We start from the raw sequence: 27,771 nt of genomic DNA on the forward strand, positions 1-27,771 counted from the left end.
TATTCAATGACTGTCAATCATTCCGATATGCAAAAGGACTCTCCCTCAATCATAATAGCTAAAAAGAACCTTTCTGGGTGCGTTACTTTGCTCAAAAATTAGATTCTTCCACGGTCTTGCTTATATGCCAATTTGAAACTGAGAAAAATTTTAAGTCAAATTTTAAAGAACAATTGAAGCAAAAAATAATTTTTTTTACCGTCAAGCATTTCAAATGCATTACAGATTTCATGCAGTGAATGAACTTTTGATGAAATATGTGTATTATCAGATATTGAGAGGGTGTCCATTTCGCCCCGTATGTTCATTATGCCCCTAATCCCCCTAAGCTTGTGGTGATGAAAGTAGATTTAATTGTGTCCGATGATTGCTTTATTGGTGGGATGAAAACATTGTGTTTGTTTTATGTATAGCAGGTTCTGAGATACATGCATCGTAATCATTTTGATTAGAGCTCATTGAGCTTCATAAGCCAGTCCTGTAGAAAATGACGAACCAATTAAGAATGGAAACATCATTATCTGGTATTCTAATTGTATTGGTATAGACTCAATTTGAAAAACAAATCGATGCATCGTTGCTCTCTACACGATCTTACAGTAAAACCACCGTTAGTTGATAATAGGCAAATGTTGGACCTTAGTGAAGTACTCAATTAATTCTAAAAAAACTGTAACTGTTGAAAAATTAAACTAATACAATGTTCAATCAGTACACGAAGCCCATTCACTATTGTACATTGTTAGTAGATACAGTACAGAGCAACGGTAGACATGATAAAGCAAGTCACCGTGCGTTCTATTGCTTTGTATCGTCTCCGTAATGCCTTTCTATAGAAGGAAAGCGCAAATCGAATGTAGCTAGTGGGAATTTATCGTATTCCTCACCTATCAGAAGCACTGCCTTTTGATGATGGGCAATACATGATAAATGAGGAGTCCAAGACCAATGAATTGTAAGTGACAATAGAATCCAATGAGTATACTGAAAAGTTCTGCAGTTTTCAAGCTTTCTTAGTATGTTAAGTTGATGTTTCAACAACATATTTCATAGAACAAAACAACATATTCCTTTGAATATTGGATCGTTTTTTGGTTCCAATACAACTTGACTGAAGGGAAAAATTGCTAAAAAAAACATTTTTCTTAAGAGTACAGTAAATTCTCCACAACTCGATGTTCATGGGACCATCCATTATAGAATATCAGCCAAGAAAAACTTCTTAGGAAAACTAACACAGTCAGCTCTTCATAACTCGATATTGAAGTTACGGATATACAGTAATTTATTGATTTTATCACGGATCCAAAAAATTTAGGCATGGTATTCCAAAGCGTGATATACAGTAATTTATTGATTTTATCACGGATCCAAAAAATTTTGGCGTGGTATTCCAAAGCGTGATATAATAAAAAAGTAATTTTCTTTGAGCTTTTACCGTTTTGATTCATATTGCGGACAGCTTTTTATTCCGGACACTCAACTTTGTATGGGAAACATTTCACATGAAATGTTTCAATTTTTGCCGTTCAAAAGTTCTCATTTTCGAGGCACGTTTTAGTCAACATTATCCATAGAAATCTATGAAAATGCTCAACTGCCTTACACGCCTCTTCAGTGGTTTGCCGATTTCAGTTAATGATTGGACTTATCTATTTATGATTTTCATGAGCTGTCCGTAATTTGAATCAAAGTGTCCGGAATATGAGGCAAAAGTGAGGAAGCGTCCGGAATAAAAATCATGGAAAGTCCACACATTTCTATTTATTTAAAATAACTCATGTAGTGGATTCCAAATCTTCTCCCACCATTCGAAAGTTAATTATTTTGAAGGCTCTATAGCACGGAGGAATCGCACATAATGATTTATTTTATATGTTTTCTAATGAGTTATACTTTACTGAGGTCTTAAGTGTCCGTAATATGAATCAAAACGGTATTGCAGAAATAGGGCGAATGAAATGGAGAACTTGTAAGAGATGGGTCAACTAGATACATGTCGATTGTTTGGGGTAATTTGGTTAGTGTTAAAAGACGTGTTTAGTTCAGAAGGTAGCTTTATGAACTGAATGTTAGGACAATGTTTTTTGATGTTTTGAGAATGAACAGGGGTGTAGTTGGAATCTTAATGAGGGATATTCTACGAGATGATGAGTTTATAAGGTAAATTTTGAAATAATCACTCAAATATGGTCCGTCCCGAAAGGGTTATTTATCGAAATACAGTAGTTTTATTGCATTTTTGGTGTACGTCATTTGACCAAATGTCTTTCGACGACCAAATGAATAAGGAACATTAAACTGTCAATTTAATCGTTACGTAATAAATGTAAGCTGGCAAATAAAAAAAAAGCTAGTATCGAGTTGAAGATAGAAAGAAAAGTCAAAACCCAAAACGGGGTTTAATAGTACTTTTAAGAACTGCAGTCAGAATATTGTTAACATTTTGTGTATTGCACTGTATAAAAATTATAAATTTTAACAAATTGTTTAACCCGTATAGGCCTGAGTGAAAGCAAAAATACTGAAACCCTCACCGCTCAGAGAATTTTTAACGGATTCAAATGATTTTTTGTCAGTTCATTATAAATGAAGAGTTTTGCACCGTTTAAAATGTACCGGATGTGGCCATTCGGACGTAATGCCAGGAGGAACCGGCTATAGATTTGTTGGATACTAATCCGTTTCAATTCTTGAAAAGTAGAAATCAAACATAATTGCGCACTAAAATGCGTTCCTATAAGCTTGACACAGATGTTCAGATACAAATTGGCCACTTTACTGTAAGTTTGAAGCGTCCCGGGACTCGAAAATGGCTTTTTGTAGGATTAATCAAATGCAAAACTCATAGTTATCCAAATAAATCGTTTCTCAAAAGGTTTACACTGATGCAATATTCTTAAAATTCCGTCATGTAGTGGCCACATTATGACAGATTCCGGATATTATGTGTGACTTGAAATTTGCCTACCTCCAGGGGCACAAACGCACAGTATCCTTCTCACCCGACCACTGGGTCCACCGGAATAACTCTGACCACAGGAATATTTCCGCGTTCCTCTGTCCCCTTCTAGAAGCTAGATATATGTGCCAGTATACTGACAAAAAATCGTTTGAATTCATTAAGAATTCATTAAGCGGTGAGGGTTTTAGAATTTTTGCTTTCACTCAGGCCTATACGGGTTAACTTACCAATATAAAATTGCATAAAATCAAATGAAAAATATCTGCATTTTTAGCATAATTATGATCATTGTTATAAATTAAATACATGTTTCGATGTCCAATACTCTGGCATGTTGATATTGGCAACCTGTTTATAAATATAAATAAACGATCAAAAAATTCTTTGTATATATTGAAAATCAAAACATTGAGGATGTCTGGACCAATGTACAGTGTATTATTTTGGTTGAAAAAAAACGGGAAAAGAGCAATGCTTGGTTTATGTTCGGTAGACCTAACCTAGTAACGCGTAGCGTAGAACGATACAGAAAACATTCGTATTCCTTGTTTCGATCGTGGTTCGGCATCAAACGAGAATTAATTTTGAAATCCCTAATCAAGTGTTGTCGATTATCTGATCCAGTAGCGCGGGAAGCGGGTGTCCTACGTACGCGAATATCTGAGTAGGACAGGCAAAGGATTGCCCTATCCATAATTCAACAAGAAGTGACATTATTCCTACAGAATTTCAACTGCCAACTCTGTAAATGTCCTTTGATAAATTGAAGTGAGCACTCCTGGAAATATTTCTTGACTAATTAGTGGAATATCCATGTAGAACTTTCAGCAGATCCCTGGAAATCGTAGAAACAACTCATGGATGAACCCAAGACCTGACGCATCGTGGTTGAGTACACGCATCTTGAACAAAGCTCGCTTATTAAACACAGCACGGTGTTGTTGAGCTTCCAATGTGTTCTAAGAAGAATATGTTGGCGATTTTTCGAGTGATTCCTACAGAACTCCCAAAGTACACTCTGTAGGAGTTTTTGGCTGAATTGTCTTAGGAATTTCTGGAAGAATTCCTGGGATATTATAGGGCCATTTTTTCAGATATATCGTGGCATGATTCATAATATGGGTTTAATGAAAAATTTCTAAAAACATCTTTCAGAATAGTTGAAGAAATTTCAGCAAAATATTTATAGGAGTTTCTGCACGCAGAACTATTTACCAAGAATCCTGAGCTTCTTATAAGAAAGTTTACAACAAGTCACGATTTGTTCTGCGAAAAAAAAACGTATCTGTTCTACAATAGATAAGTGGAATAAAAAAAAACCGTATTCTGGTCATCTTTATAATTTTCGCGGAAAGGTATTGAAGTAAAAAGCAAATTTTAGAAATTTCATTAAAATTTTAAAATGTTCCATTTTTTTGTATTTTTTTTTTTTTGAATATAGGTGTTTATGTAAATTTATCAGTCCATTTTCTCAATGACTATGTACTTTTAACACGGTAGTCTAAGAATTATGAAATTATTCTGGTAAGCTACATAGAGATTATTTCGCAATTCTTCGAAGAGTTCAAAGAAATTAAACAAGACAGATTCACAGCATTTTGACTATTCATTCATTTTAGGATATAAGAAATAAATAAATGATTTATGGAACAACATAAGTGCTCTATTTTTCTTCTACATTAGGTTGTTCTTTTTTTTAATAAATCTCTCTAAGTGAATTTTGACCAATTTTGAGTTTATGATCTAGAACAGTGGTTCTCAACCTTTTCGGTGTTGCGGCCCCCTTTGAAGCTTTGCAAACGTCTCGCGGACCCCCAAAGATGAATGTTTTGGAAATCAACTAAATGCAATAATTCTGCTTTGTTCCTAAGGAGGAGCCCACTAATAATTGAGCCAGGAATGTAGATTTCCAGCTACTAGCATTTTTTCAAGAGTATGACAAGGAACCTCCATTAACAATGTTAACACAATCCAACAAAAAATAATGCAGCGCAAGTAGGATAACCCTTTCTGGAACCTTCATCCTTCACTGAAACTCTGCTGTAAATCGCAGTTATGTCCGGTTTCATAGTAAAGAACAACTTGAGACAACAACGATTCACTTTGAGATGTGTGATTTTTTTTTCGACCAAAACTTTGCAATTAAAGTGTTTTTTTTTTCAAAACTGTTACGCCTATCTCAAGCGGTATTCTTTATTCTATCATATGATTTTGATACCTTTTACTTCTTTCTAAGGTATTTTCTGTACTATGAATACAGGATGTAGACGGCTCAGAAGAGAGACTTCCAGGACTGTGGACCGATTAACATATTATTTTATTCTTTGTTTGAACAAAAAAAAAACGCATTTTCGCCCAAATATGAGCTCAATAGCTTTCAAAATATCATGCCGACGTGAAACTAAAGTGCAAAGAATAAAATACATTCCTCAACATTCCAAATCCCACATGCTTATCGACAAAAGTATTCCCAGGAGTCAATTGAAGATATAATCAGAAATCATCAGCTCTGGATGCCCTGCATTGAAAATTTTAAGAAACTTGCTTATGGCCTTCTATGAAACCGATTCTCTGCTGTGGGGAAAAATTGTCAAAAATTTCGCCAGGAAATCTTCGAAAGCTTTGTCAGATATCCGTTAGGAATCTTTGCAGAAATCTACCGAAGATTACTGCGACAAATATCGATCGAAAATTTTACTTCAAAACTTAATGGTAGATTCATAAGGCTTCCGCGAATGGTTTTTGTAAATGCGGTGAAAAATCTTGCTTGGTTCAATCTTTCCAATAACCTCCAAAGTTCTGAGAAATTGTTGTAGGATTTTGCCAGAAAGCTGGCAAAATCTGCCAAGAATAAAACTGTTTTCAAGATCACATTGATTTGAATTAGAACGTTAAGTAATTATCTCTAGCTTACAATATGAAACCGATAGAATGACATTGAAGAAAATCTCCCAGTATTATCACAGTCAAAATAATCAAAAAAGGTTGCGGCTTATACATATTTTTAAAACGCAAAATTTACAACTGGTTAATAAAATATAAGGAACAGATTCTTCACATTTATCCATTAATCAAAAGAAAGGACACTCATACTCAATGGCTTCGCGGACCCCCTGAGAGCTCGTCACAGTCCCCTAGGGGTCCACGGACCACCGGTTGAGAAACCCTGATCTAGAAGCTTTCTCAGTCATGTAATGACCGCTTTAAAAAAAAAGCTACTTTCAGTACTGGATTCCATAAGGTTGAAAAAATTTCTTGACTTTCATGGACATTAAAGTTTTTGCTAATGTTTTACCCACCCCTGGGTTTCGAATGTGCACGCTCCTCTGGGTCACTAGTGAATGTTCAACAACGTGTCGTGTATCTAACCTATGTTGTCTCACAGATCTTTAGATTATCTCACAAAAAAAAAGTTCTTTCTATGACAACTATGGTGATGCAGAAGTTTTCTCGGTTCTTAGCAGAAACGAACTGCTGGCATTTTAAAGGTTGCTTGGCTAGCATTCCTTCCGTTCCCCGATGATCGTAAGGTTATCGATTTTATTTAAAAAAATCTGGTTTTTTGATTATGTACACCAAAAATGGTTAGCAAATTTCAAGCCCTTCTTCATGGGATCAGTGTATAATTCAGATTGATCTGTTCAATCACGAAGTAGCAACTATGAAATGTGCTATTATCTATGTTATAGAGCTGAAAAACGAATCGAGGATTTTCATTACACTTTCTGATTCTACTGGACTCAAGATATCAGTTTTCAATCTACGTTACTTGATTCTCATGTAAACAAACGATTCATTTTCCGCATATGTTCCAATCCCTGATCTGCTGCTCCCATGTATATCAGAAGAGCATAGGCTTTTTTGGCACTCGATTCATAAAGCCACATGCGTTTGTCTAAAACCTACTGTGCATGAGATAGTCAACCAACACCTCCATGAACACTTTAACGGTATGCGAAATGTAAATTAACCAGCATACAGTAACAGCTCAATTTTGAAAACATTTCTGTTTGCATACATCATCGGCAGGTGTTCATCGTCTTCAGCGTAGAACCCCATACTAGCTGCGTTTGAATATCTACTACGACGGCATTTCGCGAACTTACTGCCCACTGAAAACCTGCACCATCACCACTGAATAACTGCGGATGAAGCTTGTTGAAATGGTTTTGCTCAAATGACTACGCGATGACGACGCACAGTGGTGCATGGTTGGACAAAAGCTCGAACATTTTAGATCTCAAAACTGCCTGTGATTTCAATGAAAAACTTGCACTAAACTTTTGAGATATACTCTGGTTGTTAACATTAGTTGCTGAGTTACAACTTAGTCAGCTGAATTGAGTATATTTAAGCTGAATAAACTATTATTCAGCTGAAAATGTTACTTGGGTAGGCTTGGGGAACTTTAAACCTTCATTAAAGCGTTTCAAAAATACTAGAGTCTAATCAATTTTTAATTCCGAATATAAAGCCTCAAATATTCTCGATTCCAACGAAAATAACTCTGTCATGAAGTGTCATACAAATATTCCTTGCATTTGCATTCGTTTTGTTTAACTGATTAACTGATACCTATTGTGTTATTTCATTTAGCGTGTTGTGGGAACTGCACTATCTAAGTTACTCGCATTATCAAGGATACTCCGTTTTACGGTACTTGGCGTTCAGCTTTCGTATATTTTTTGTAATTCATTTATATTACATTTATATTACCCAAATTAGCAAAAATATCATTGGGCAGAAAACACCGAATATATGAAATTTGAAAAGTTCGTTATTTTCTTTTAAGGTAACTTTGTGTATCGCCAAAGGTCAAAACAAAATTCAATCAACTGTGAATACTTTTGAGGTTTTCTCCGAACATTTAATGGAGACGCGCCACTGTGTGATGGTCGCGTTTGGTTAGTGTGGGTGGCTCGACGGTGAACATACCTTGAACACGAGCTGAGAGATGAATTGAGCGCGTCGACCATTCAGTTTAGTTATCCGGATCACGTTGTACCGATCGGGTCTTCCAGTTCGCGTCGATTAGTGTTCAGCATCTGAGTGACAACGTGCGTGTGCCAATTTGGATAAGGTGGCGTGTTCGGAACTCGTTTAGTCGCATGCGAAATCACTAAATGGGCCTTTGCTTCACTGAACTAGGCAAAGTGTTAGAATTAGACGAATTTGCTGAAGCTCTCTCGGTCGAATTTGAACGCATTTGCTCTCTGTTTGCACTGTGTGCAATAAGTTTGTAAAGTGGTGTAATTTCGGAGACATAAGACAACCGTGAGAAATAGCCTATGTTTGTATTTATTCGCGATATGTGTTGACCGATGGCCGATTAGGAGCTATTTTGGCGTCGTTTCGTCATGTTCTTCTGCAATTCATTTGTCAACCACTATGGTAGATAGCAGGTGTCATTCAAGTGTGTAGGTAGGCTTAACTATATCAAAACTGATAACGAGCCACAATTAAGTCCTTTGAAATGTTGTAGAAAACGCCACCTAAATACCTAAATCATTTATGTCCTTGACGCTACAACCTCATAATGACGGATCTGATCGAAGCTATGAATCAATCTGCACAGGCCACATTACTGGTAATTGTGAAGGTTTCTCGGCTTCATCGACACACGCCTCAATGTACCTCAACCGCTGCACCGCAAGCTAATAGTTAGGTACCCGCTACCAGACGACTATAAAATTGATGGTCACAAACCATGTTTTGATCTATCTACACCTCAATCTGGTGGTTAGTGCTGCTGTACCAAGGGCTTCGGCATGCAGACCTATTAGAACTTGTTCGTTAGGAACGTTCTAGCTATAGCTCTTTGATTGATCGGATAAAAAGGGCATGCGAATGGGCGCGTGAATCCGTTTGAAAGTCTTAAGTTGCCGGAGGAAGTCTCGCCTATTTTTTGAAAAGGGATTAAGCCCTTTTGATATCCAATTTCGTATCTAGTTGTTACTTAGCGTTTGAATGGATAAATTTATTGATCAATACTACAACTACATATTCACATTTTTATATACTTGGACATAAACGACTGTTAAGTCCACATCATAAAGTATGCCAGTAATGTTTGCGCGGGTTGACGAGTTGATTGCGAAATGCGGTGCATTTTGCAGCGATGCATTTTTCTGCTCTGCTGATTCGACGACGAACGTGTTTAGCTCAAGTGAGTTATAGGCTTTCGAGGGGACTTTGTAGAATCCAGATCGAAAAGTTGTTGTGACCTTGATGTATGCTGTTTTTATGCTCGATGGAAAACATGTAGGCATTTATTCTATTTTTGAAAGCTATGGAGACTGTAATCGAGTCATAGAGGAGGTTGTACGTTACACTTTGAAAGCATGTAATTCGATATTCAAACACAAACACTACATCACCCAAAATATGTTTTTTTTTTATAATTATCATTTGGTTTCATAAACATCGATTGCAGGGATCGTTTTTTATCATTGAAAATATTGTGAGCATTGTGGAAAATTTCACCGTTTAGCAAACTAGCATATGTATTTAGATGATAATATCAGATCTATAAATAGCATAGTATTACGACCAAACAATTTTTTTTTTTGCATGTACAATGCTCAGCTCTATCGGTTTTGGGAAATCTATATGTAGTGTCGCTTCTTTTTTCTACATTATAGAAATAAATAAAACAAGCACCACATTGTACACCTGACCACGTCTTTACAACCGCTGAGGAAGGGAAGAAATGTTAGTTTAACGTATACTTAAGAAAATATAAGTACCGAGATTCGATGTTCAAAAGTACCGACATCTTAGTTAGGGGCGATTCGTTTTGCTGAGGTCGGTGAAATCATTTAAATGTGTAGGGGGTCTAAGCTAGGTACCTTTAAAGGAAATTATTAAGAATCGCTAAAAAAAACTATAAACCAACTCACCTGCAATTCGCTAAAAGTCTCCGTTATTGTAGATATACCGATAGTTTACAAGCAAGTTTCTATAATACACAGTAGGATGTTCTCAAGTAACACATTTTGTAATAAATGTGGTTAAAATACACCTTTCATACATCACCGCTATTTTGGTTCGATTGTACAATACTAAATTTCATACACCTTTATAACCGAAAAAGCGCAGACGATGAAAGTTTTAAATCAAATATCCTGCTGCATGAAATTCAGCTGAGATTTTTGTTTCATCAGGTTACGAGTTTCAAAATATAAAGTAATATTTGTGCATGTATGGTATATATTTTTATTTATGTGACGTGTTAGATTTCTGGTGTTACTGAGTGTTGTACCCGTTGTTTATTGAAGCGCCATTTAAAAGATGCGCAATTGCAACTTTCTTGTATTCAGCGCAATTTATCTGATTGTGTAAAATTTTTCTTCGAAGGAACAAGCGAGAAACATGGTGGATTCAATCAGATGCCTACAGGCTAGATAAAAAAGTCTTTGTAATGGCTATTGGATTAGATACCTCAAAAATTCAATTGGTTGATATGTGTTGATTCAATAGAATGTAGTATTCTAAAAACATCAAACTTTTAAGTTGGGTCGAACACATTCCTGACTTTCCGTACTGAAAATTGTAATTCAGCAGCTATATGTAAATTGCTTGCAATGAAAGTTCTACAGTTATTAACTTTTCAGATCGGTGCTGTAATCTGACATTTCTTCGGAAAGATAGAAGCAGTTTTGTGTTTGAATGATGTTTTAAATATGTATTGAGTACGTGTTCAAAACAACAAATATAAATGCTGCTTAATCCATTGAAAATGTCAAATATCGTCGTTGAGAAGAAATGCTAGTCCCCATTTAAAAAATATTATCTGACGAACTTTGCGCACTATTTTCATGTATATTATCAATCATTTCTCTCCTCCGCTTGCAATAACTACCAATTTACTTAATTGTTCGCTACAGGTTTTGTTTTGCTCTAAGTTTCTGCATCCATCTTCGAAAAGAAACTGTGATGTCAAAGAGAAATATGCTTAATATGTTTTTCGATTGACAGAAAGAACATAATTGTAACATCTCGATCAAAACAATGAAACAAACATGAACGAAATATATATTCAAAAGCAATGCTATAGCTTAATTTACATCGACTGAAGTTAAGTTATGAGGAGTGCTTTATTTAAGTAATACAGTCAGGTCTCCTATTAGACACATGGTTGGGCGGCGTTATAGGATTCCGCGTTATAGGAGACCCAGGGCATATGGAATTTCAGATAGCTCAGTACTGTCTTCGGCGGAGTTTCAGAACTCAGTACGATCTACCTTTAGGAGTTGAACATCATCCTTTTAGTTGAGAATTTGGCCGGTAGGGACACTTTTTCTAACTTGCACTATATGAACCATGAAGGATAGGAATGCAAAATAAGTAATATGTGATATCTGTAGAACCTGATGTTTTGAAAGGTTGGTATCCTCGGAAGAGTTGTTGAGCAGCTAAAGGACTAACATGCGGTGTTTATTTTGATAAGGAATTACGCCACAAGGCGTCGCTATTTTTGTTTAGCGGAGAATTTTTGTTTGGCGGATAGCTCAGTAGCCTGACCGTTTAGAAAGATAGCGTCTCCGGCTAAGTTGTCCAGTATCACAAGGGCTAACATTTTGATCTGCTCAAGGGGGAGGACAGATTTGCTATACGCATCCAGCAGAAATTTTCTAAAGCGACTCCCGTTTGAACTGACATTTCTTTCCGACTGCATACTACACGGAGAAATCAGACTACCCAAATAAATAAGTTTTTATACTCAAATTTGGGTAAACTGCTTTTAGTTTTTACCCATGGTCGGATTGTTTTGCCTCTCTCCCAGCATCGAAGTTCAATGGAATAAGCCAAAATGGGATTCTTGAGAGTTTACTTAACATTAAGTTGTTTTAAGCCACTACGAAGACTTCGAAAGCTAACGCTGGGTAGATTTTTTTGCCCTGAGTTGTTTTTTTCGCTGTTTTCAAACGAAAAACACCTAATGATAGCTATAAGTCAGTTAACCCAAGCATGGGTTATCCCGCAGAAGAGCCATATTGAGTCAAAATAAGTCAAAGTTGGGTTGATTAGTGGCTCCGTGTACGATCAGATAACAACGCTTTCTCAAGCGATTCCTTCGAAACGTGGTAAATACCGCAAGATAGGCAAAAAAATTAATTTCCAACAGCAAACTGAGTTTTAAGACTGGTTTGTGCTGTTGACAAGAAAAGTAATCGTCTAACTCGATGCGTAGAAAATTTCTTCCAACAAATGACGCAGTTGAGAAGTGTCAGTTCAAATGGGTCTCTCTGTAAGAAGTTTCTTGATCTATTCAGTCATGGAATTTCTTTACTTTTCTTTAGCGAAACAGCATACTTAGCTTTAGACAAAAAATATTTGGTAGCATATCCGTCCTATTATGGTGTTGTGTGTTAATTAAAATCGTATTTCACAGTCCAAATTATAAATTACTGTCATATTTTGCTATGCGAAGTTATGAAACTCCTTTATCTACAGTATAGAGAAGTAAAAATGTTTTTTTTTAAATCAAACTGACATTTTTGAACATAACTCTCGTCTCCTCTTCCACCGTATTGAATAATGTTATGTTATGTTATAAATAGAAAAGTGTTTTACATGTGAGACCACTGTTCGCTTAACAAGAAATTAATTTTCTTCGTTAAACAAGAAATTAAGAAGGCTTCCGTTTCTTCTACTACACCATCTTGATTGGACCATGATTTCTCAATTTTTCGACGGTGTCCGGTATTGGGTGCTGTCCGGACCTGGGGGATCTCCCCCTAAGATATATTTCTACCAATATAATGAATATATTATTACTATTGAAATTTTTAATTTTTGAATACGATAGAGACATACCTGTTTTTTTTTCATTGTCCTATTATTGCGGTACATGCTTTCTCTCAAAAATATAGACATTTTCTGCAGAATTCATCGTTTATCATGTAACTCCATCCATCATGAACTGATAACCTGCTGCATGTTATAAATTAAAGTTATGGAATTCTTTTCGGTAGATAGAGGGACCGCTTAAAAATATAAGCTATCCTTAATGCCTCATTGAAAACTGTTCATCCAACGAGAGAAATCGTTTAATTTTGAAAGCATTAATTTCATTCAGTATGGGAATACTATAAGCTCCCATCATCAAGCATCAAAAATATCCAGAGAAAACATTTTTTTTATTAATAATGAGGATTCTATTCTCATACTTTAATAATAGGGAATACCGAAATCATGGGCAAATTACCCAATAGAGTTATAGGGTTTTCAATTTTCGACAAAAGTAGGCAATAAAGCAACGACGCTTGAAGCGAGTGTTTTATCAGTATGGAGAGAATCTGAAATTTCGAAAAAAAAAGCATAAATAAAATTATAGAAATAATTTGTAAATACGTTATACAGCACCTTCATACGATTACATTTCACATTGTGACAAAATAACTTGGTAGTTTTCTTGAGAAAATTAACTGATTTGATCAATTTAGCCGAAAGTTTTGTTTTGATGACGCTTTATCCCCATGAGGCCTTCTTTATCCATGTGGCAACGTTCGTGGCTGCAAAGCAAAGCCAGCATGGATGAGTTCGCGAAGTGGGTTCAATTCTTTGCCGGTCCAGGTTCTTTTCATAATGGATATTTCTTCACTTCCCTAGGCATAGAGTGTCATCGTTCCTGCCACACGATATACGAATGCAAGAATGGCAAGTCTGCTAAAGAAAGCTTTTTTTTTTTATAAATAATACTAAGGAATACTAAGCTGAAAAGCAGGCACTGTCTCAGTGGGGACGTAGCCCAAGAAGTACAAGAAAAGCGTATCAACTCGAAATCGTCAAACATGCAAATTGTTACATACATGCAGTTGTAGATAGTGTACCGTAAAACGGGATAACTTTGACAATGCGAGTAACTTTGATAGTGCGGGACCCACCACATTCAAAACGAAATAAGATAATATTTGTTAATCAGTCAAGCAAAACGAATGCAAAAGTAAAGAATATTAGTATGACACTTCCTGTCAGAGCTATTTTCTTTTGAATCGAGACCATTTGAGACTTAATATACGAATATTGAAATTGATGCAACTTTAGCAATTTCGAAACGATTATGAACAACCTGTTCTACAATCACTATTTGATGTAGTTTTGAATATCGCGTCACTTATATTTGACAGTCTAGTTATAATAAAACTTGAATATGGTCTTAAATCTCTTAGCAAGAATCGTTTTTACAAACTGGGACCATTTTTGTAATCTAAGTCAGAAATTTCCATAAACGCCTAGAGGTACACTGAAAACATTCTACTAGCTCGATCAACGTGTTTCACACGTGAATTTTCTCTAATTGTAAAACACATCAAACGGTGGTGTAAAGCCAGTCGCTATCGGCAATCCAAATTCAAACGTAAAACACGTTAATTTATAAATTATCGAAAACTTTGCTGTAGGATTTATTAGCGATTGCGTGATTTTCCGATTCCAGGCACCCATCACGGGCACCCGATTTCTCCAAAAATAGCATGTTACTTAACATGTCACGTGCGAATATGAATCCTTGTCATGATAGGCAAACTAGTTCTACTAGTGATGGATATCGCCATTGTAAAACAAGATCAAATCATGTGTAAAATTCTTTGCTATTGAATCAAAGTCAATCTTTAACAGAATCACAAGTTTTACACCTTCTAATTCGACACGACAGATCCACGTTGAAAAGAATTAGGATCGAAAGTGAGGATTATTTTCAGTGCATGCAATGCCCTATAAATGTTCGTAATTCATTCAATTTTGCTTGATTTATGCTCCATCATCAAAGTTACCCCAGAACAGAAAACCGACTCTCAATAATATGAAAAATTATACATCAATTCAAAATAAAACTTTCGGCAATCTATCAACTGCTATCGATAGCTAGGATGGCAGTACTTGTTTTAAAAACAAAAATTAAAAATCTTTGAAACAGAATGCATAAATATTCAAGTGTTCTTCGAAAACCTATCAAAGTTACCCCGTTTTACGGTACTTCAAAAACTTTACGAAATTTATATTTGATTCAAATGCATAAATACTGCTGATCTCAAAGCATTTTATCCTTGCTTCACGTTCTAACTCACCATTTGTATTTCAAGACATCATACCACAATCGGCCGATCTGCGGAAAAATAACAATGATAAGAAATTCTGATTCACCCACATACGAAATAAAAGTCTAGTTTAATGGGCCGATACTTCCTACAACAATAGTAACGCGTGGCTGCGTTTCATGTAAGCTAATGAAAAACTGTTCTGAAAGTAGCAACCTCAATGTCAAGAACATTATATTAAAATGTTAAACTTGAACTCGATTTTCATGGTCACGGGTGGATTAAAGGAAGAAACCTCCATTGTTACGTTCTGCTGAAGCCGACAAAGTGCCCAACTGGTGTACGATTAACATTTTTTCACTTTCAACTAGAAGAACAAATCGTGCAGCATGCTATACATACAATCGCCGCTGCCAACTGATTTTCTAATAGCCGAGCTGCCTGCGCCTTCAGTTTTTTCCATCCAGTCAAATGGCTGCGGCGATCGTATACCGGTTCCGTTGTTTTACGACCAAGAAACGACTCGGCTACTGGCAGCTTTTCCGATAACGTTTCAATTTGACGCATATTCACTATGCGCAGGTAAACAGCATTCTTGGGGGTTGGTGGCAACACGACTTGCATTCTCACAACCAATTTCAGTCCCCACAAGGTCGTTCTTTTGGTCCGCGCTCGCCGTCTGTTGGGCATAGAGTTGGGACTTCGGTCAATCGCACTGGTGGACGTGTAGTCATGGGCGTACTCAGGATTTTCATCAGGGCCCTGCAGGAGACGAAAGACAGCCATTTACCTGCACAGACTGTAACTTAATAGGGGGACATGGGGCAAGAAGGACACCCGGGGCAAGAGTGCCACCTCTAATTTCACGTAGTTCAAATCAATTTTTTAATGTTTAACGCACGATAAGAATAAATTGAGTACTAATTGAGGGTTGTGTAAATATTACAGTTAAAAATGTTTAGTACAAAAAATTAGAAAAATGTATTTAACTCATCAACGCAAAAAATGCGAAATATTATAAGAATGTAAGACTTGAAAATAAGGTTTGACTCCCAATAAAAACAAAACATATTTGTTTTTCCGCACAGTATTGATGATTTTCAATTGTTTAATATAGCTGTGAGGTTTTTTTTTCTAAAAAGTTCTTTTGACATTAAGTTTTACATATATAAAAACAGTATGTCTTATGGGGCAAGAGGGACACCGCAATATTCTCATATAAAATCACATGAACTTTTATTTTTCTTGTTTAATATTGCATTAAATCGATGCTTCCTACTAAATTAATTCAAAATAAACCATCTTGGACATTCAAAATGGTTTCTGAAATGTTTAACTATTATTGTTACAGTCAAAAAAAAATGAGAACTAAATTAATTTCGTAAAATTACTTCTTAACTATAAGTCAACTTTTATCCCTCAGTTTTTATCTTTACTTACTCTAGAATGTATCGTCTAGGTGGGAAAATAATAATATACAAAATTTGTAGCATTTTGCTCTGGTGGTTTTCTTGCCCCATACGAGTGGCACTCTTGCCCCGTGCCTCGTTCAAAAACCTCATAAGAAGGGACATTTTCAAAAATCTCAAATCATCATGTAATTCTTATATTTTTGAAATCTATCGATAACATCATTTAGAACAAGAGGTGAGGTTGCCCCTACACTGGAATAATCTTCAAAAATTGTGCTAATCAACCATGATTTGAACCTATATATCTTAAGGTGTCCTTCTTGCCCCCAGCCCCCCTACTAGACAACAGACAAGCATGTGGCACAGCCGAGAAATATTTCTGAAAAAGGCTCCCCCAATGTTCTGACCCTTCTGACCCAATTTTCTGAATGTGAGGGCCCATTTGTAAATATGGCCCTGGATGAACCATATATAAAATATTGTAAAGTAGGTTATAATCTTGATTATGATAGGGAGAGCGGTGGCACCTGCTATGTCGTATTGACAACAAAATGAGTTGTGATTTCAAAATTCCGTTGTTATTCCAAACAACACATTAATAACAATATATCGATATGATAGCAGATTTAGCTATCGTTTAAAATTTTGAGCTTTCCGTGAAAGTCTTAAAATATCTAAATTAGTTCTGATGGAATTTGTTATTATTTTGTTTGTGATTTGCCATTAACCTCTCCCCGGATAGACAATATCCAAATAAAATTTAAATAAAAAATCAAAGTTCTATTAACCTTTGTAGCATAGATCAGGTAAAAGGCAATGGATCACCTATCCCCCTCCCTCCCATTTGCTACGCCCAACCGCGTAGTAGCATCAGTTTGGTTGAATTTTTAGCACTTTGGCCCAGTTGGAATTAGCTGCGAACCGGTCAGCGGAGCATTAGACATTACTAATTACCACCGGTGGCACCGACCGACGACGACGACGAGATTTGATAGCTGCATTGCAACACTTCGGATCCATTCCGGTCCATCGAAAGTGGTAAAGGTTCTGTGTTTGGGGTGGCATTAAGCAGGTCTACGAGAAACGATGCAAAAATATTCCAATCGGCTCGTCGAGCATCAGATCGCGTCTAAGTACAACAAGTTCAGGGCAGTGGGGGGAAGGGTATGCACACAGTGCAGTGTCAGGAGTAGAGAACGATGCAAGTGCAACAGTGAGCAGCCCGTTTTGTGCAGTGTAGTTCTAGTTCAAACGTTGGTCTATTCGGTAGCTCGTTGCGGTCGTGTGTTGCTGCTTGACCGTCCTCAACTGGTTACTGTTGTGGCAGTAATCGGAGCTCAGAAGTTGTTTCAGATATCTTATACCTGGAGGCGGTAATGATAGTGATCAGTTGTGTTGTGATTCATGATTAAATTGAGTGAGGGAAGAAGCAGCTGTTGTCAACAAGGATGAAAAAGATGAAGAATCCACGTAAGATATTGTTTTGTGACTGCAATCAAGCCTGATGCATTGTGGTAATTAGAAGTATGATAACAAATTTATGGCTTAGGAAATTACGCTTGCGTGCCTAACGGATAATTGAAATCGTATGGGAAAAATCAAAGTGCACATTACATGATTCACAGGAGATCAGAGTGGAAAGTTTCCCGTAATATGCATTGTGAACTTTAACAGGTTAGAATATACAGACATGAAGGTTGAATAAGGCGATATTTGGTTTTCCGTCTATGAAACAAAATGAATGGATAAAAGCTAAATCTTCGATAAACATTTGTTGTGTTTCAAAAAATATTTTAGAGTTCTACTGGTTTTGCTAAATTATCATTTGTTTCGGCACAAATTTTTGAGCTTAGTGATTCGATCATTAATGAAACTAATGGAAAAACAAATAATCAGGACTTCAAAGTGCTATATATAACCAAAACCAAAAGTAATTTAAACTTTGTGAAAGGCGTGTGTTTTAAGCATTACAAAAGGTTCGTGGTTTTATTAGACGTGGTTTGTCTTAAATATTATCAAATTGTATGTTGTGTAGTTTTTCTGGCGTTGAAAAATGTTTAGGGTAACTGGGTGTTATATGCCCCACCCGGACAATACGCTCCTCTTCAATACTTAACGAACCAGATACAATATAGAATGGAAAATGACTGGGAATTCTAACTGTTCATGAGACTGTCTCATTATGAAATTTTGGCAGCTGTAACACGCAGCAAAAAGTATCAACAGTTGAGTTTCGATGTAATTTATCACGCAGTTTGTTTAAGCATTTTTTGAGTTTGAGTAGCAACAACATCAAAGCAACCAATGATTAGACGTCGATGCTGGAACTAATGAACGAGTATCATTAGTTAGAATGACAAAAAAGAGTTGAGATTCACTGAAATATCCATTTTTAATAACTTTCCATAACTGGGCAATATGCCCCACCACGGGTCGGACAATATGACCCAATCTTGATGCCATCTATTCCCGAGCAAGCTCGTCAGCAGTTTTTTTTGCGTGCATAAGCAGCTAACAGTCATGGGACATACTGCCCATTTGTCATGGAGCGTACTATCCGTTTGTTGTGGAACATATTATACTGATGCTGGGGCATACTGTCCAGGCTCTTTTTGATGTGTGAGATTTATACGATTGTCAAAAAGATGTTAGGGTAACTCGGTGTAATACGCCTCAACGGGGCAATACGCCCCTTATAATTTTCACGGGATTGAGGATTCTTTTACACGTAACTATGATCATCTAGCTTAAACATTCGCGGAAAAATTATGTTGCGCATATTTGTTCTTTAAAAAGTATAAACAATCAGTAGAAATTCCAAAAATATCAAAAAAACAGGTTTTGTTTTAAAATTTTGCCTCTAATAAGCAAGCCTCAGGGTGAATGAAGCCCATTCTTTACTATTGTACTTATTACAAAAACTTTTACTGGAAGACGAACGCTAATGGTCCCTTTTAAGCTTAACAGGTGGTGGAATTCTCCTTGGAAACATTTCTAAAACGCTGTGGACCTTTACATTTCTAAAACGCTGTGGACCTTTTTTCTATGGGAGGAGCATAATGCCCGGGTTGTTTTGAAACGTAAGCCTTGGAACCGTTTACAAAAAAATCTTCTACACTTTTTTAAAGCAACCTGGAAAGAGGATGTTGCGTGCAGAGCATGACCAACTAAATAAGGAACACCTTAACATAAAAAACCTTAGAAGTGATACATTTGCTACTGGTGTAGGGCAGTGTTTAATAACTTGGTAAAAAATTGATCAATTTCTATATATGAGGTATTGTTATTTAATCCTCTGCAATTTATTTGCACTATTTTTCATGAAAACATTGATTGTCAATAGTTCGAGATTTTCTGGCATAAACTTCGCTTTCCAAATAGCTTTACAAAAATAAGTCAAGGGGTTTCGAATCAGGGTCCGCAAATCCAAATCAAATGTCTCTTGCTTGACATCAGACGTCCAGTTTCCATCGACTGCTTCATAGTGTTCAAAAAAAAGATGTAGAGAAACTTAAAAGTAAATGGAGTACCTTGTACCTTCCGATTCCGCCCCTAAATGCTTATCTTGACAGATACGCGTATTTCGACTATCTCTTGCAGTCTTCTTCAATGTCAGTTACTCGTATCCAATACATTTATTATTACAATAGTGGATACGAGTAACTGACACTGAAGAAGACTGCAAGTGGTAGTCAAAATACGCTTATCTGTCAAGATAAGCATTTAGGGGCGGAATTAAAAGGTACAAGGTACTCCATCTACTTTTAAGTTTCTTTATTGAGATTCTGCTCAGAGGATTCGAATACATTAAGAAGAGTCAACAAATGTAGTCCAATGAATATTTTGGCACAAATGCCGGCCCAAGCGACCACTTTTTGGTTAAACATTGGCTATAGCCCACCCAATGGGAGCCCAATTGAAACGAAGTGCATTCAAATAACTATCGAAATTCCACTGTATTCTGATTTCTGTTAGATTCTACGAAATTCCTTTGGAAATTGCCTACATGTAGGCCGTGTTCTTGAAACTTAATTGTTCATTATTTCCATAAATGCTGAATTAGTTAGAATTCAGCAAGCATATTCGAATTTCGAATTTTAGTATTATCATAACAAATAATGCAAATATTATAATATTTAGAATGTTTGGGGTACGTTTTTCTCAAACTATTCAATAACACTTGGTCCAGTCTGTCTGAACAACCAATTGTTTTTGAAACAAAATATCAATGTGGCTATGTGTACATGAGCAATTTTACCTCGAAACAGGATCTTTTCGTAATGGAAATTTCCTTGACTAGCGCCGCTCAAAAGGGTGCTGGCTTCAAAAACTAGTGCTTTCTTCAGGGGGTTGGAATAAACAATTTTCAGCATTGAAGCTGCGAGCATGAAAGCTGCTGTCAATTTTTGCGTGTTTCTGCCAAATTTGAGAATCCCCCTGCCAAACAATAGTGATCTTCTCTCCTCTTTCGAACATCCTCGATTTCAAAGATTTGTTTCAAATTTTTAAATTTATAGGACAGTAGGTACTTGTAGTGCAAATATCTTAAAAATAAAGAGGTTTAGGAGAAAACTATCTTCTGCAAAGTTGACCACAGGTCTGTTGACTTCCACTTGGTAACATATTTCCGGCGTACAAATATTTGCTTCGTTTATATCTCAGTCCAGCGAAGAGATACAAAATTGGTATCTTTGACAAAGTTGATCAACTCAATGAGATCTATCCGCCTAAAACCATAATAGTTCGGAGAACATTCACAAGATGGCGCTAGTGAGCAGAGATTTTATTTGCTTGTATCTCAGTCCAGTTACAAAATTGGTGTCTTCGACAAAGTTGAACAACTAAATGATAAAGTTTGTTTTTAAAAATAGAATAAGGAACTTAGAGTAAGATACAGTCTGGGGATTTTTTTTAAATTCAAGACGGTGATAAATAAATAAAAAAATACCTTTTCGCATACAACCTTATAAATTTGGAAAACACTCCAAATATGGCGCTAGTGAGCAAAACCTTTATTTGCCTATATCTAAGTCCACTTATGAGACACAAAATTGGTGTCTTCGACAAAGTTGAACGACTAAATTATTCTTAGTCACATAAAACCTTATAACACTCCCAAGCTGGCGCTAGTGTGCAAAAATTTTATTTGCTTGTATCTCAGTCAAATGATTAGATACAAAGTTGATGTCTTCGATAAAGTTGAACAACTGAATGAACCCTATTCGCAAAAAACTTTTTTAGTTCGGAAATATACTATGCTCACAAGATGGCGCAAGTGGACAAAGATTTTATTTGCTAATATCTCAGTCAAGTGATCAGGTACAAAGTTGGTGTCTTGGATAATGTTGAACAAATAAATGAGACCTATTCGCCTTAAACCATATTAGTTCGGAAAACACTTACGGGATGGCGCTAGTGGTAATACCTTTTTTTATATATCTTAGTTCAGTGATGTGATTCAAAATTGGTGTCTTCGACAAAAGTGTTCAACTAAATGGGATCTATTCGCCCAGAGACATAGTAGTTTGAAAAACTCTCCCAAGGTGGCGCTAATAAACAAACATATTATTTGCTTATATCTCAATCCAGCGATTGGATACAAAGTTGGTGTCTTTGACAAAGTTGAAGAACTAAATGAGACCTTTTCGCCTTCGTTATCAATTAGAGTCTAGGCAGCATTTCAGATTATATCAATCACGAACAAGATCTAATGATCCCAACGCTAAATGGAATCAGATGTCAAGGGCCGTCAAACTTTTCATTTCAACAGGTCGATTTCCGCATTAACTCTAACTGCTTGCGCCAGGAAATGGAGCTCGATTTGCAATTATTCTTTCACTGTTAGTTTTTCTTGCCGGGGCACATCATGCCGGCTGCTCAATTCTGCAGTTGTTTTTGCCTCCAATGAGTACATATGCCATCAATGGACCCCCTCCATCCCACACATAGGGTAGATGTACCAATTCGCCATCCTCAGGTTAAATATTTGTTGAAAATAAATCAAAAGACTTTTGAATGCTATCAATATATTAAACGTAAGATTTCAATTTAAGTTTGGCAGGAATTAATATAAGAAGTGGTTAAAAGCATTGTTTAGTTCTTTGAACTGGGGTGGCGAATGAACTCTTAGAGTTTTATATATTTATTTGCTAAAATGGTAAATAATCTAGGGTGGCAAATATTGGTAGAGTAAGGTGGAGCAAAAGTTCGACCTTAGTGGTATAATGTCATTGTGGTTCGAATGCTATTCAAGTAAGATACTTTTGCTCCAAATATCATAAAAATCGATTGAGATTTGGAAAAAATATGGCTATTTGTTGTTTTTCGACGTGAATATTGTAATTTTTTGTCAAACTTTCGTTGCATTGAATCAATTGAAGATAAAATCTTTTTCAATATTTTATGTAAGGGCGTTTCTAGGCCTATCATAAGGTTGCTTTGAAGTGTATTAGATTTTGCATAAATGCTTGAAAACAATTTTTGGCCCATAGTGGGGCAAAAGTCGAATCAGCGGGGCAAAAGTTCGACCCATGTATAAAATCACGGAAAAATTTGCAAATTGCCTAAAATCCACATATTATCTTCAAATTAAGTTATATTTGTCTGATCGTGTGAAAACTGTCACCAAAATTATACATTTCCACTTAGTTTTGCGAAAAACTGCTATTACAGTTAACCCGGTTTTGGGCAATTTTTTCATGAAAATTTAGTGTGTATTTTTCGGCAAACTTAAGTTTACGGCTGGTGTAAAGTTTGCCTGTCATAAAAGGATCGACATTTTGGGTTTTAGCCAGCGAACTTTTGCCCCACACTAGATTCGAACTCTTGCCCCACCGGTGGGGCAAAAGTTCGAATAAGACAATCGATTTTGAAACTGTTATAACTAAAAATGGGTAAATATTTTGACACAAGTTTGTTCAGCAAAATTATAGCCAATATGTTGAAGGTTCACTGTATGGTATTTGTTTTGTTTGAACTGCTATTGTTTTCCTTGAAACTTTGATTATACCACTAAGGTCGAACTTTTGCCTCACCTTATTCTAAGATTTGTTTTAAATTGAGCTAGAAATCTTAAAAAGAAACTCTTACCCTACTCGAACTTTTGCCCCACTTTACTCTACTGTAGCAAATACCGGTACATCTTCCCTAAGTTAGTCGAGTTTTGAATGCTTTAAATAGCAATAGAATCCATTAAAGGCTTGTTTCCTGTTTGATCACGGTTGTGATTGCTTTTTCATAATATGAGTACCGCTTCTTTTGCTACCCGGCATGCAGCAAAAACAAACCCTGTCAGTTAGGTATGTATTCGAACATATTAAACTTAACCGGTCATCGTCGCATGATTGGGTGATGTCGGTTTCGAGAGTCGACAAGTGTGTCGTTGAAAATGAAAGGTAGAGCTGTGTTCTTTATGGAATGGGGGAATATTGTCACTTCAAGGAGCTCCACTTTGGTGAGTGGTGTAAGTATCATCGCTTGCACGTTCCTTATAGGTTCCTTAATTAAATTCTGTTCAAGCGGAAAATGAAAATGCTAATCAGTTGCTTCAGTAGTCGAGAGACTTGAGCTTGAGTGTTGATTCAACAATTAGCTTGAACATCGAGGACCCTTGCAGTTGAATAATTGAGAGAGACAAACAAATGGTTGTCACATTTGTTTGATAAGTACAAATAAATTCAATGTGTTGATCGAAAAGAAGTGAAGACATGAAATTTGCCAAAAGTGATTTTATGAAACAAACCTTATTCCTACAATTGAGGTTTTTTGAAGAAATAATAAGATTTTTTCCGTACGCCCTTAGGGTAGGTGTACCAGTTATGACCATAGTGGTTCCCTATTTCGCCATACATGACAACTCAATTATTTTCAAACTTTTAATTATTTTGTGTGTTTAGGTAGTAGGATATCAATTATATCTTGAAGCTAAAACATTCAAAAACTTTTAAAATGTGAAGGTCCACAACATTTCTCATATGGCGAAATAGGGAACCACTATAGCCATAACTGGTACACTTTCTCTATTAAGTAAACATATTTGCCGATAGAATTGCCTTTTTTATATTCTCCCATAATATATATTTTCTTAGCATAGCATAGCATAGCATTAACAATTATACAAATCGTGGGTGACTGTACAATGCTCAGCTCTATCGGTTTTGAGAAATTTCATGTGATATATATTTTGTTCACTATAAATCAGCAAATCTAAAGAACACTATAAAGACACTTTGCCGAATAAATCTTATTATTTTTATATGAAGACTGCATGTTTTTCAATAGTGTTTTATTTCTTCAAAAGATAACATAGATTTGCTTGAAAAAATGTTTGAAAAAGAAACTGTGGGATATACCGTTTTGAATGTTTGCGAATACTTTTCGACACATTCCTTAAAACGCTTCACAAAACATATTTTAATGTTCAAGTTCAAAATCATCTAGCCTGATAACAGTTCACAAAACATAAGTCAATAAACTCGTTTATTGCATTCTGGCAGTGCCTAATAAATGTTTTTCACAGTCATACCCCCAGCACTGCAATCAATGTATTATCTTATCTAAAAATAGAACATATTGTGCTGGGTTATGGATTGGAATAGTTGGGCGCATCGCACTGGACCATGTAATATATTTATTTGTGTCGTCGTTCTGTTCAGCAGATAACGACACGTGATGTGCATTGTGAGTAACCGTGCTGGCTAAAAACGGAATTGTACAGGTTGAAATACTAACGAATATTTTAAATAATTAAAATTATACGTTTGTTTCATTGCAATTGAAAACTGTAATGACCTGATCATTTGATCGGGACATGAGTGCGAAACCATCCAAATCAAGTATCACAGTTTAGATATCATACCGGGCGCCTAGTAAAGCTAAAAAATATCATACATGTATTCTTATCTCCCTATCAGCTGGTTAACTGGGCTCGTGCAGCGCAACACGGCAAGGGGAAGCAATTTATAAATTGATCATTTTCTGTGTTACCGAGGCACTGGAACTTCCACAGCCTCCGTTCGGAGATTGATGTCAAGTGTTAATAGACCTGATGTTTTTTCATTTCTAATGGATCCAACATTTATCGGCAAGGTCGTACGATACGTATTTATGCGTAACGAATTATCTGAAATGAACAAGGTGCCACCAAACTACGCACTTATAACTCATTTTCTATCCATGAGCACAACTGTTTGCAGTAAAACGGTTTTGATCAGGTTTTCAATTAATTTATTTAGTTAACATATAAACAGATGGTCGGTGTTCAGACAGACCGGACTAGACGATTTTTTGGCGTTCTAAAGATACGTTTAAGATTCCATTTCTGAATTTTCCGATGGAATTTTGATACCGACGTATTATCAAATAGATAAGTTCCATTATGACAGTGAATAATGCAAATATTTTAATACTTAAAACGCTTGGGGCTCTTTTCTCTAGCATTACCCAGCCTGTCTGAACGCCGGCCAGATAACACTGTACCAATAATTTCACGCCACAGTACTCGGTTCGTGGCCTAATCTCTTCATCCCCGGTTCTGCCCCACACTCGCCAAATTGCTGTGCACTTGATCCGCTCAACTTACTCGCTGCGCTCCATGCCTTCTTGTACCAACCGGATACGAAGCGAACACCATTTTTACACGGTTGCTGTCCAGCATTCTTGCATCATGCCCTGCCCATCGTATCCTTCCAGCTTTAGCCACCTTCTGGATACTGGGTTCGCCGTAGAGTTGGGCGAGCTTGTGGTTCATCCTTTGCCGCAACACACTGTTTTCCTAAGCACTCGACGTTCAAAGACTCCAAGTGCTTGCAGGTCCTCCTCGAGCATCGTTCACGTTTCATGTCCGTAGAGGACTACCGGTCTTTTGTATATGGTATATTTGGTGCGGATGTGAATCTTTTTTGACTGCACCTTCTTGTAGAGGCCATAGTAGGCCCGACTTCCACTGATAATGCACCTTCGTATTTCACGGCTAGAGTATCCCCGTCTATCGTAACACTGCTTCTTAGGCGAACCTTGTCGCGCTCGGCTCCACCTATTACCATGTACTTTGTCTTGGACGCATTCACTACCGCAGTCCAACTTTTACTGCCTTGCGTTTCAGGCAGGTGTACAGGTCTGCCATCTTTTCAAATGTTCGGCCGACAATGTCCATATCATCCGCGAAGCAAACAAATTGACTGTACCTCGTAAAAATCGTACCCCGGCACAACAGGCACGAAAGTCCATTTCCTTGTTGCAGTCTCTATTTAAAGGAACTGGATTTTTTGCCTGAATCCTTCACACAATTTTGCACACCTTCCATCGTTGCTCCTATCAACTTTGTGAACTTTCAGGGAAAGCTGTTCTCGTCCATGATTTTTAATTGCTCTACGCTCTGGATCTAGATAGCAATGGATAATTTTTGAAGGGTGTGAAAAGTTTCCAAAGTCTTCCATTTCGTTGCACATCATGTATAGGTCAACAGCAAATACATTTTGATTAGACCCGGTAAGATTAAATGATGGGATTGCTAAGAGTATAAAAGGTTGAAAATTACAGCGAATATTACTACTGTTTCACTTAGAATTAGATAGCAAATAATGAGTGATTTCTTCAAGAGAAAAAAACGATTTGAAGGGAAAATATAAGAGAACTATTTCTTAGCTTTTCCGTTGAGTTTTTGAACTTTTTGCTAAACCCGAGTAAGTTTAAGCACGATAATACGGCACGGTAACAGTATTGTATGCGCATACAGGGTAGTCATTTGATGCATGGCAGCTTTATATACGCATATAATGCTTTTAAAATGCCATAAAAGACGAAATAGCGTGCTATTATAATTCCAAGATATAACCGTGCTTTCTTGCACCACTAATGCACGTAAGGAACGTCAGTTGTAGGCTTGTTTTTGGGGCGATTTTTTGTGCTTTCATGTACGCAGCCAGAGAGCTTTCGCGTACGTGGCAAGTAAATGAAATAATGAAAATGGAAAGTGCGAATAACATGCAAAAATATAATGAAATGACTCAGAGAGTACTTCTCTACATCAGATTTATTTATTTGGGTGTTTTTCGTACACGACTATTGTCGACTATATTTTGATCCCTCTTACCACTATATGCAAATACTAATCATTAAATAGGATTAAAACATGCCCGATATGCGAATATAGAGCCAATACAGTGCTTATTTCATGCCTGTATGCGTCAGGTTTAGAAACATTAATGCTGCAGTGATAGGATTCCTATGCACTGGAAGAGCTGTCAAAAGCGTGTAAGCATTTTTAGTGCTATTATAATGCCTGTTTGCATCAATGATGCTGATCTAGAGCTCATAATTAGTGCTTATGGTTAATTGGGGATCCCACCCATGT

The 27,771-nt window shown here is 36.5% G+C and overlaps 1 protein-coding gene across 6 annotated transcripts in view; it reads left to right on the forward strand.

The window, feature by feature from the left end:
* The window catches only part of LOC5568617 (endothelial lipase), a 39,166-nt gene that overhangs the window by 1,304 nt on the left and 10,091 nt on the right, over positions 1–27,771 (forward strand). The window contains exons 1-2 of one of the 6 annotated variants that reach the window (XM_011494738.2): positions 7,943–8,045; positions 17,689–17,888. The exons of 1 other annotated variant lie outside the window; for it this stretch is intronic. In XM_011494738.2, the coding sequence (XP_011493040.1) occupies positions 17,867–17,888 (22 nt within the window). In that variant the 5' untranslated portion in view covers positions 7,943–8,045; positions 17,689–17,866. 4 more of the 6 variants (XM_021847059.1, XM_021847060.1, XM_021847062.1 and 1 more) reach the window with 4 other exon arrangements.

The sequence above is a fragment of the Aedes aegypti genome, chromosome 2 (assembly GCF_002204515.2).
Source record: "Aedes aegypti strain LVP_AGWG chromosome 2, AaegL5.0 Primary Assembly, whole genome shotgun sequence".
In the NCBI taxonomy this organism is placed as follows: Eukaryota; Metazoa; Arthropoda; class Insecta; order Diptera; family Culicidae; genus Aedes; species Aedes aegypti.